The sequence below is a fragment of the Limulus polyphemus genome, unplaced genomic scaffold (genome assembly GCF_000517525.1).
Source record: "Limulus polyphemus unplaced genomic scaffold, Limulus_polyphemus-2.1.2 Scaffold2800, whole genome shotgun sequence".
NCBI classification, from domain to species: domain Eukaryota; kingdom Metazoa; phylum Arthropoda; class Merostomata; order Xiphosura; family Limulidae; genus Limulus; species Limulus polyphemus.
Window position 1 is genome coordinate 70,601 of NW_013668410.1, and position 12,459 is coordinate 83,059.

The 12,459-nt window shown below is 32.6% G+C and overlaps 1 protein-coding gene across 1 annotated transcript in view; it reads right to left on the bottom strand.

Annotated features, from left to right (window-relative positions):
- LOC106467928 (substance-K receptor-like) overlaps nt 1–10,223 on the bottom strand; it is a 15,232-nt gene extending 5,009 nt beyond the window's left edge. Inside the window, exons 1-3 of the mRNA XM_022396156.1 lie at nt 9,731–10,223; nt 8,986–9,191; nt 2,226–2,414 (exon numbers count right to left, since the gene is read on the bottom strand). Coding sequence (XP_022251864.1) covers nt 2,226–2,414; nt 8,986–9,191; nt 9,731–10,076 — 741 coding nt within the window. The 5' untranslated portion in view covers nt 10,077–10,223. The remainder of the gene's footprint in view (nt 1–2,225; nt 2,415–8,985; nt 9,192–9,730) is intronic.
- Between the last annotated feature and the right edge of the window lie 2,236 nt (nt 10,224–12,459).

A 12,459-nucleotide genomic window follows, 5' to 3' on the forward strand; every position in this document is an offset into this window, starting at 1 on the left:
AGAAGTTCTAGAAAACCAGCGACCCCTGGAGAGCTACTTGATGTTTTGTGTGCAGCCTGGGTCAAGATCCCACAGGAGAAAATTGTAGAATTCATCTATTCCATGCCAGAACGAGTCAAAGCACTGAAAAATGACTCATCTATTCCATGCCAGAACGAGTCAAAGCACTGAAAAATGACTCATCTATTCCATACAAGAACGAGTCAAAGTACTGAAAAATGCTAAACATTTGTAAACATTTTTGTCAAGTTGATAATGTGAGATAAATGACTATTGAAAAACATCATGGTGTTTATTTACTTTTGAGATGTCTCTGTATGTTACTTTCCACAGAACTTCACACATATCACGATTCATAGATTGTTCAATTAACAATATGTTACTTCCCACGTATCACGATTCATATATTGTTAAATTAACAATATGTTACTTCCCACAGAACTTCCCACATATCACGATTCATAGATTGTTCAATTAACAATATGTTACTTTCCACAGAACTTCCCACATATCACGATTCATATATTGTTAAATTAACAGTATGTTACTTTCCACAGAACTTTACACATATCACGATTCATATATTGTTAAATTAACAATATGTTACTTTCCACAGAACTTCCCACATATCACGATTCATATATTGTTAAATTAACAGTATGTTACTTTCCACAGAACTTTACACATATCACGATTCATATATTGTTAAATTAACAATATGTTACTTTCCACAGAACTTCCCACATATCACGATTCATATATTGTTAAATTAACAATATGTTACTTTCCACAGAACTTCCCACATATCACGATTCATAGATTGTTAAATTAACAATATGTTACTTTCCACAGAACTTTACACATATCACGATTAACAGATTGTTCAATAAAGTCGATATAATGATACAAGTTTGATAGAGGTAAAACCACTTAAATTTTACTGCCGTTTGGTGGTTTATTTTCAACTCGATATAATCACTGATTGTGCTTGACGTCAGTATTATCTGTTATTTAATAAAAAACTCGATATAATGATAATAAGTTTAAAACAGCTTCAGGTCATCTAATGGCTCATCTAAACTTGATACAATGACATATCTTTGTTGGAAGTAAGATCATCACAACGTCAGTGCCCTCTGGTGGTTAGTATAAACTTGATATAATGATAATAAGACTAGTAGATGTAAGACCACAACAGGTCATCTAGTGGCTAATCTAAACGTGATACAATGACATATCTTTGTTGGAAGTAAGATCATCACAACGTCAGTGCCCTCTGGTGGTTAGTTTAAACTTGATATGATGATAATAAGATTAGTAGATGTAAGACCACAACAGCTTCAGGTCATCTAATGGCTAATCTAAACTTGATACAATGACATATCTTTGTTGGAAGTAAGATCATCACAACGTCAGTGCCCTATGGTGGATATTTTAAACCTTATATAATGATTTAACGCTGTTGAAGGTAAGGCCACCACAATTTTACTGCCATCTGGTGGCGTATGTTAGTCTTATTTTACTACCAGGAGCTTATAAGTAAACATAATTAGAATATATATAGAAAATTTTTTCGCCTTCGTTTAAAATATTCTATAATTTAGAATGTAGGTTTATTGAAGCGATTAAGTAGTAGACAAAATAAAGAAATAGGATTAGTTTCTGCAGATTAACCAATTGTTTTTAAACTATTATTTTCAATATTTTTGAAACATTTTATAAAGTTTTGCTAATATTTCGTTTTGTCTTCAAAAGTTTTGATGTATACATTATCGATTAAAAATGTTATTTAATCTTCTGTTTAATACTTCACCATGATGTTGAAGCAATAATCTACACGAATCTCTCCTGTTGGAATATCTAACTTCTTGGAAGAAGATTAAATGTAAGACAGAGAACTTTTTTTTGCAGACTTTGAAGAACTTATATATTTCAGGATCGACTTCCCTGAATTTACTAGAGAAAATATTATGAATATCTCATTTTTTCTTTATTTTTGCATCAAAATTTGTAAATGACTTGTACTTCTTATATTATTTTGAAATCAGTCCTTGTTTTGTGATGTATGCCTGTTATTCTCTACATGATTGACATTCCGAAAGCTACACAACACAACAATAAATATTTAGTGTTTCAGAACACAGCCCAAATCAATCCATTTAGAGATTTGTAAAATCTGACCTTGTCCTTGGTAGCCTGACTGAGGAGGACAGTGGTAAACTTACCCTCCTTCGATACTTCAATTTAATGGGATTTTCACGCAGAAATAGTTGCTGCTCGTAGCGATCCAGAGAACAAATGATGACACCATAAGCCACGGTCATCACAGTCAGGGGAAGATAAAAAAGTAGAGTCAAGATGATCAACCAGTAGTATTTAAGTTGTTTCATGTGCGTGTTTTCTGAGCACCAGATCTAAAACAAGTATTAAAAACAAAAATAATGTCTTTTAATAAAACTAGGGTAAAAATGACATAAACTTACAGTTTGAAAAGTAAATTATTTGGTTTCAATAGATTAAAAATAAATTTAGTGGTTTGAATAACTGGTTTCAATAGTTAAAAAAATTAGCTTACGGGTTTCACTAGTTAAAAACTTACTGGTTAAATCAGTTTAAAAAAATTATTGGTTTCAATAGCTTGAGAGAAACGAACTAATAAAATAGTTAAAATAAACTTACTGGTAAAAATAGTTAAAAATAAACTTACTGATAAAAATAATTAATAATAAACTTACTGGTAATAATAGTTAAAAATAAACTTACTAGCAACAATAGTTGCAAATAAACTTACTGGTAAAAATACTTAAAAATAAAATTATTGATAACAATAGTTAAAATAAACTTTTTGGTAACAATACTTAAAATAAACTTTCTAGTAACAATAGTTAAAAATATACTTACTGGTGACAATAGTTAAAAATAAACTTACCGGTAAAACTGGTTAAAAATATATTTACTGGTAACAATAGTTAAAAATAAACTTACTGGTAAAATAATTAATAATAAACTTACTGGTAAAAGTGGTTAGAAATGCATTTACTGGTAAAAACAGTTAAAAATAAACTTAGTGATAACAGTAGTTAGAAATACACTTACTGATAGAAATAGTTTTTATCTTTAAATTTATTTTATACATTTATTTGTTTAAAATTAGATTCAAATTGCTATTTTCTAAATCTTGTTTGGGTTCTTTTACACAGTTAAACATCTGACTGTTATACGTATTCTAGTTTATACTGAATTTAAACATTTGACTGCTACAAGTATTCTATTTCAGACTGAGAGTTAAACAACTAACTCTTACAGGTATTCTAGTTTATACTGAATTTAAACATTTGACTGCTACAAGTATTCTATTTCAGACTGAGAGTTAAACAACTAACTCTTACACGTATTCTAGTTTATACTGAATTTAAACACTTGACTGCTACAAGTATTCTATTTCAGACTGAGAGTTAAACAACTAACTCTTACACGTATTCTTGTTTATACTGAGAGTTGAACCACGGATTGTTATACGTATTATAGTTTATACTAAAAACTAAATAACTGTGAATTTTCTTATTACTAAGACTTTATTTCTTCCTTTTTTTTATCGACATAAGTCTATTATTTCAATAATTCATGCTATACTTAGTCACATTAAAATTGACACCATAATTTCAATGCATCAATTTTTCTAAGAAAAAATATAATTTCTAGGCACTTATTATGAGCTTCTAATGAAAAGTAAGCGTATTGTGTTGAGCTGAATTCAAATATGCATCACTGAAGACCAAACTGACAAGAAAACTGAATGCTAAAAATCGATACATCATAAAGCTAAAACATATAATTATAAGAATAATATGAATTATCTATGCTTGGCCTCTATATATTGGTTACTAATATATTGTGTTCTTTAGACCGCTAGTTAGAATTAAAACGTTAATAAGGTTCTTCCCCACTACTGTTGTATTTACTCTGAAATAGTCAACTGTATATCGACAAATAATATGTTGTCATTTCGAACATCGAGACGCTTGTCTATGTTGTAATATATATATGTCGAGTTATCTGTCTCTGTACTTATATATTTATATATATATATATGTGTGTGTGTGTCCATGTGTCTGTCTTGGAAAATATATATGTATGTCGAGATGTTTGTCTTTTTGTAATATATATATATGTCCAGACATCTGTCTTAGTTGCTATATATATATCTAGATTTTATTCCGCCAAACATGCTCACTTTTACAGCTGTGGGAGTGCTACAACGTGACGGTCAATCCCACTATTAGTTGATAAAAGAGTAGTCCAAGAGTTGGCGGTGGGTGGTGACTACTAGCTGCCTTCCCTCTAGTCTTTCACTGCTAAATTAAGGACGGCTAGCGCAATTAGACCTTGTGTAGCTTTGCGCAAGATTCAAAACAAACCAGTTATTGTTATATGTATGTCGAAATATCTGTCGTTGTCTGTTATATATAGATATAAAGACATCTGTCTTAGTCATTATATATATATATATATATATATATGTCGAGATGCCTATCTTTGCTGCTATAAATATGTAGAGACGCTTGTCTTTGTTGTAATGTATGTATGCATATATATATATAAATATAAATAGGAACAACTTATAATTTAGCGCAAAGTAGGGATCTTAGTTATTCGTCGAATTGCTATAAGAAGTATCCAAAACAAAATAAGTGCTGCAATAAAAAGTAGACAAACAAATAAAGTGATACTCGTTGGATAGATTTTAAAACGATTTTCAGCGTCTTGCAAAAGTATTCACCCTCTACCAATAATGTGACATTTTGATGAAATACAAATAATGTAAACAATGCTTTTTAATGAACTTATTTTTATTCAAAACTCTAATGATAAAACTTAACACTGTTATGTGTGAAGGAGATTGAATGTCAGCAAAACCTGCAATATATATATATATATAAATTGAAATTTGCTGATTGCATAAGTATTCAGCCCCTAAGTCAGTATTTGGTGGAAGTATCTTTGCCAGCAATTACTGCTGTGAGTCTTTTTTGGGATAGGTCTCTACCAGCTTTGTACAATGGGTTGATGTAATTTTTACCCATTCTTCCTGGCAAAATTGGTCCAATTCTGACAAGTTTGTTGATGGACTGCAATCTTCAGGTCTCGCCATAAATGTTCTATTGGATTAAACTCATGACTTTGACTGGGCCACTACGGGACATTCATTTTCTTCTTCTGAAACCACTCCAGTGTGCTTTGGGTCATTGTCTTGCTGAAATGTGAATTTTCGACCCAGTTTTAGATTCTTGGGTGACTCAAGCAGGTTTTCCTCAAGGATTCGCCAGCACTTTGCACCATTCACCTTCCCTTCAATCCTCACAAACTTCTCTGCTGATGAGAAGCATCCCCATAACAAGATGCTGCCACCACCATGCTTGACAGTTGGGATGGTGTTGGTTGGGTGATGTACTATATTGGGCTTGCGACAAACGTAACGCTTTGAATTTAGCTCAATTTTTTGTCTTGTCTGACCACAAAACCTTCTGCCACATGTCTGTAGTATCATTTACATGCTTTGTCGTAAACCCCACACAAAATTTAATATGATTATTTTTCAATAATGGCTTCTTTCTTGCCACTCGTCCATACAGGCCAGTTTTGTGTAGGGACCGAGATATTGTCGATATATGAACACTGACTCCCATCCCAGACATGGAACTTTGCAGATCTTTTAAAGTCTCTGTTGGCTTCACAATGGCATCCCCAACCAGTTTCTTGCTTGCCCGGCTGCTTAGTTTGGAAGGGCGGCCTGATCTGGGTGGTATGAAGCACATTCCACTTCTTAATGGAAAATCAGCGACTTTCAAATTTTGTTGTTACCTTCTGATCTGTGCTTCTCTTTCGCTTTATCCCTGACTTGTTTGGAAATCTCCTTGGTCTTCATGGTTGGTTTGTCGTATCAATATGTCAGTTGTGACTTGAACAGATGCATTTACTCTGAAGTCAAGTTAAACAACTTTGATTACACACAGAGAGACCATTACACAAATATTGTGACCTTTCAATTTAATCTTTTGCATCTAAACAGATTTAGGGTTGCCATAGCAAGGAGTTGAATACTTATATAATTGAGAATATTCTAAAATTTTTTTGATAACCTACATAATATCAGCGTTTTTGAGCTTTCTCAGTTTGGAGTAGATTGTGTACATTTTAAATATATAGTCCCATTTGAAGGTTTCATTATTGCAAGCTCAGACAGCAACAAAATGTGGATCCTTAGGAGGGGTGGTGGTGAATACTTTTGCAAGCATTTTAAATAGGGATAGAAAATCGTTTTAAAATATATCCAACTAGTATCACTTTACTTGTTTGTGTACTTTTTGTTGCAGCATTTAGTTTGTTTTAAATACTCCTTATACCAATTTTAGGAATAACCAACGATCCCTACTTTCTGTTAACATTTTAATACATTTTTCTATTTATTCGTTCAGTTTTTATACGTCCTTTATGGCTATAACTATTACAAGAATTAAAGCCACAATCACAAATTTATAAATTGCAATCCTTGCCTTGGCCTACAGTTAAGTGTATAAAGCTGCCAAAGTAGGGATTAAATGTTATAAATTTGTGACTGTTGTTTTAATTCTTGTTTCATTACTTTTTGTGGCAGGATCCCTACTTCATTTTACAATTCACAATTTTTAATACTCTTATCCGTATACTTTTTATGTTATACCAGTATAAAGTATAATAAAGTATACACTTTACCTTTAGAAACTGTCGCGTGTTAATCCATCGATATGTAGTGACATCTGTTGGGTTGAATTGGGTTGAAAAGATATTTAAGTAAGTGCATGATATGTTTACCATTTATTAAAAAATCTGTATATATTTATCGGAATATCAAAAGCGGATACCCACACACCTGTCAAGTAAGCTGGAGTAATCTTGTAGTGATAGTCCAAGCCATCTAGGGGCTAGCTAGCTGATTTGATCAGGTAGGTATGTAGTAGATGAAAAAGTGGCTTTTTTAGAAAATTTTGAGTTGTTATACCGGAAATATTAGTGACATTTTAATCTTATCATTAGTATATATGAACATAATTTAACGTAACCAATATTTTGAATGTTTGGTTTTTCGTTTAGGAATTCGACAGGATGGTTTTTCGGCGCGTGAAATACTTGGAAACCTTGTAGCTTCCTACTATTAAGTACTACAGTACTTAATAATATGTCGAGATGTCCTTTTTGTTGTTATATATATATATATATATGTCTAGGTATTTGTCTCTGTTGTTAAATATCTGTCGAGATGTCTGTCTATTATTATGGATATATATATCGAAATGTCATTCTTTGTTGTTATATATATATATTCATATGATGACACATTTGTCTTTGTTTATTCATATATGTATATGTCGAGACGCCAATCTTTGTTGTTATCACTAAGCATGATAGTGCTTAGTATGTATGAATGGGCCGAGAAAAAAATAGCTAGCTCATTCAATCTACCACCCTATTATGCTTACAAAAAGTGTTAAAGTTGAGTTATAGCCTTACTTGAACACCTACTCGCCATTATCGAGTGTTTTACAGCTTGTATAACAGTAATATTATTATGTTCTGCCACCACACGTATTTTTGTGGGGACATAATAAAAAGGAAACTACTACTTAGCAATCATTTCAGTTTATAAGAATATATTATTTCCATGTTTCATTAATAACAGTTTAATTTGTGGTCGCTAGATGACAGCACAAATTATTCTTGTATAACGACTGTTTTGTTACTTTTCATTGCATAAACATGATATCTATCAAAACATTTTTCAGTAAAAATAAATAAACAACAATCTAAATTAATATTAAAGGTGTCAAGGAAATCAAGCATTTATGCAACTGACAGATCTGTGTACATGTTATTGATGTCTGAGTTTAAAAACACCAGTTTCTTAATTATTAACCTAATACCCTATATAACAGTATACGTTTCTTCAAAATTTCAGTGAGAACGAGACTGACAGCTGTGTGTATATGCATAGTATCATACTCTATGGTCTGAAATCTGTATAATGCCATCATTATTAATCGACATGACCCAAGCATGTGGTAGAGTCGATTGTATGCATATGCAGGGAGTTGTGGGTGAAGTTAAAAAGCGTGGTTTCTATAAGTTATACCCTTATCACCAGTTCAGCACTCCAGAGGAATAATTCCAGCTTCAGTAGCCCTCAATGTAATCCAAAATTATAGAAACTGCCAAAACTGATATTATATTAACAATATATATTTACCATTGAATTTTAAAAAATAAAATATATGTTCACTTATCAACCTACTTCAATGAAATTGCTTAAGAAAAAGAAGGGAACAAATAATAATACAGTCTTACAGTGGTCAATAATCTGTCTTCATTGTTACACACATGCATATATAATTGTATTTCGAGACATCTGTCTTTGTTGTTATATATATTTCGAGGTCTTTATCTTCATTGTCATATATATTTCGAGATCTTTATCTTCATTGTTATAGATATATGTCGAAAAACCTACCTTTGTTATTATAAATATGTCAAGATGCCTGCCTTTGTTATTATGATATATGTCGAAAAACCTACCTTTGTTATTATAAATATGTCAAGATGCCTGCCTTTGTTATTATGATATATGTCGAAACATCTGTCTTTCTTATTTTAAAACTGTCAAGACGTCTGTTTTCCTTGTTATACCTGTAGTGACGTATGTCTTTGGTATGTGGTGACATCCAACTTTGTTGCTGTATGCCCGTTGTAACGTCTGCATTATTTGTTACTTGTACCAACTGAGACGTCCATTTTCATTTTTATATCTGTTCTGGGTTTGCTTTGATTATTATTATTATATATATATATATATATATATATAGTGATTTCTGCTTTTAACCTTGTTTTGTTCTTTCTCTTCTAATTACGTCAGATATTATGTCTTATTAAAACCAGCTTCTCTCTCCAACTCACCTCCAAGTAGTCAGCCCATTGTCGTTCTGATAATGATCGCCAGATGGCGAGAGGAGAAGCACAGGCTATAGCTGATACCCAAATGCAGATGATGATTATTAGAGCTTGGCGTTTTGTGAGTCGACGAGAGAATGGAAATACAATCCCCAGAAGTCGGTCACATGATATAACGATGAGGGAAAAGGCACTGGAAAGTAGGCATATCACTGAAACACAAACCAAATATAGACGCCATCTTGAAATGTATACCACTTAAAATAAAACGAAAACTGAAACACAAACCAAATGTAGACGCCATCTTGAATTGTATACCACTTAAAATAAAATTTAAAAATTAGGTAATTTCTGTGTTCTTATTAGTTCTCTATTAAATTATTTATAACTTTCTCTTGATACAAAAGTATAACAGTCTGAGGCAATGAACGTTAGTCTCATGTGGTAACTGAATGAATATTGCTGAACAAACCTAGCATTTCCCAAATGCATTAATATAAACGTCACTGTTCTGCCTGTGTGTAGCAAGTGTAACGGAATCATATTTAAACAAGATGGAAGTAGGGTTAAGCTATAAACCATTCACAATACAATTGAGTGCTTACCTTAAACTAGACCTCGCTGTGTGAAACTGATACAACATGTGGTTGTGGTTTACCAATGGAACGGAGTGCTTACCTTGAATTAAACCTCGCTGTGTGAAACTGATACAACATGTGGTTGTGGTTTACCACCGGAACGGAGTGCTTACCTTGAATAAAACCTTCCACTTTACAAAACCGACCAAGGACGTAGTTCTGGTAGAAATCGTATACTAAGTAGCTCCAGGAACTAAAAAGAACCGTCAGAAGATCGGCCACAGCCATATTAGTTATAAATAAGTTGGTGCACGTTCTCATGCTACGAAGCTGTACCACTACCACGATGATGGCACTGTTTCCAAAGAATCCTAAAAATATCATCGGTATAAAGGCCAAAATCTTAACTCCCATTTCCCAGTCTGGGACTCGAACCCAGATAAGCTGGCCATCGCTGTAGTTATGTTTGGTGAAGTCAATGTCAGTAATGTTGAGAGAATATGAATTCCAGAAGTGCATGTTGTTAGTTGAATTGCAGAAGTTGATATATGGTACTGAAAGAATAGAGCAGAATTTTTACAGCTGTTTTGAACAGAAACCGACGTGTCTAATCATCTTCGAGAAGCTCTGATTACAATTACAAAAAACCTCAAAGCTGTCAGTTATGAATCTAACAAGAATATCAAACCAAGCGAAAAGCTTTTCTCTCGAATGAGAAGAGCGACGACCGACCAGAAACACTAAACCTTCTCCCTAAGTTATATCTAACATTACTTACACTTTATCATTGCGTATCTAAAACCACTAATTAGAACTTTAGATGACAGTGGTTTGCCCACGTTCATGAGAACTGACGAACTTTGATCGCCTTATCAGGTCTGATACTACAGACAATGAACAAATGAGTATTAGGGATAGAGAGGTCAGTAGAACATACATTGTAACATTTAAAGGTCATTTTGTTAGAAATTCTTGAAAATAGAGATATACTATTTTTGAACTGATGATTAGATATATATTTTAAGTGTTTGGAAACAAGTCATAAACAAACACTATATCTTAGTTCTTCTGACACGTGTAATAACGAATATCATAACGGTTCGAATCCCTGTTCCACCAAACATGCTCGCCTTTTTAGCCGTGGGGGCGTTATAAAATGACGGTCAATCCCACTATTCGTTGGTAAAAGAGTAGCACAAGAGTGGGTGGTATTGACTAGCTGCCTTCCCTCTAAATTAGGGACGGCTAGTGCAGCTAGCCTTCGTGCAGCTTTGCGCGAAATAAAAAAAACAAACAACAATAATGTTTTTTCTCGAAACAGTGAAAAAGGTACAAGATCGCTATGTTGAAATTCAAATGCTGAAAACAAGTAGGAAGAACAGATGGGCTTACTTTCCTAAGAGTGGCGTGATTAGAGAATGCTTAAGTGACTAAATGATAAGAACCTTATTAGCCTAATGCGTTTCCGGTTTCCCAACTACTCGACAGTTCTGCCTTGACCACGTGGGTAATGTTGACATTATGAAACTAATTAAGGTATATTTACTTCAGCTGAAGCCTGAAAGTAAATAATTTAGTATTAATTAGACGTTTCATGTTGGCCTAGCTCGTTAACTAAATATTATCTAGCTGTAATTGGATTTTCAATTGGTCTGTTTACTTTGTTGTTAATTTACTCTGTAAAGCAATGATCGTTTTCATATTATTGTAATTATAGTTTAATTTTGAAATGGGTAGAGCGATTAAAATAATAGAATTTCACTGTCAAAAACTGATATTAAGGCAGCCTAAAGCGAGTGAGTATTGATTGAGTTACAAGATCGAAGAGTTCGGTTTAGTCGAATAAAATTGTTGAAGTTTCCGGAAAAGAAACATATTTTTTATGTTATAAAGACCTGATTTTTGAAGTAAAGCCTTATTTTGGTTCCTCGTTTCGAAAAATCAACAAAGTGTCCAGAAAGAAACACGTTTTCGTTTCATCTTTATCCCTAAAATTATTATCTACAGCTTCATAACAAAAAACTGGTTTTCCAATGTTTTGATAAAAAAGAAAATTACTTCAATATTTGCATATTTAAACTTTTTTTTCTGTAATCAACATGATATTTACTAATGATTTCTCCAGAACCAGTTTTTCTCTGCTCTAATTGTTTGTTTCAGACAGTTAAAGTTTCATACTCCGAGGGTACTATTTTTTTACGAACACAGTGGTAGGGGTTTCTATGAATTGTTAAAGTTACACACCTATTAGCGTTTGACGTGTGTAACAATACGTTCTATTAATTTACTTTGAAGGTTTCTACATCTATTCAAGTGGTCTAAGGGTTAGCGTGCTTGGAGTGTGAAACCGAGGGTTCGTAGCCCCATGCTGCTAGGTTTTATCATCGCATTTTCGGGCCGTTGGTGTGATATACGAGACAAGAGTAACACAAGAGTTGGCGGTGGGTACTGTTGAGTAACTGTTTTCCCTCTAATTAAAAAATATAAATATAAAATGGGGGATATTTTGAATAAAATGCTCTTTGTTTAGCGTTGGCCAAATATACTGAAAGAAACAAAAACCTTTATTCAAAGCATCTCAATAAACATGCTCTGAAAAGGAAAATGTATTTCAATGTCATTTTTCATTCGCTGTGTTCATTTTATTTTATTTCATTTGTCAGACTCTAGACTGGTTATTTAAATTAGTTGATACTGCTAAGAAATTAAATATATTATATTGTAACGTTTGCGTGTATTAACACATACCATTGCTTTGCAAAATGAATAAGTGAATACATACAGTTGAAGATAAGACCTAAGAAAACTGGAATTATGCAATTCATAAGAGAAGAAATAGAACGAAGGAGAAAAATCTATGTGAAAGTTACCCCTTTACATCAACAGAAAGTTTAAGTAAAAG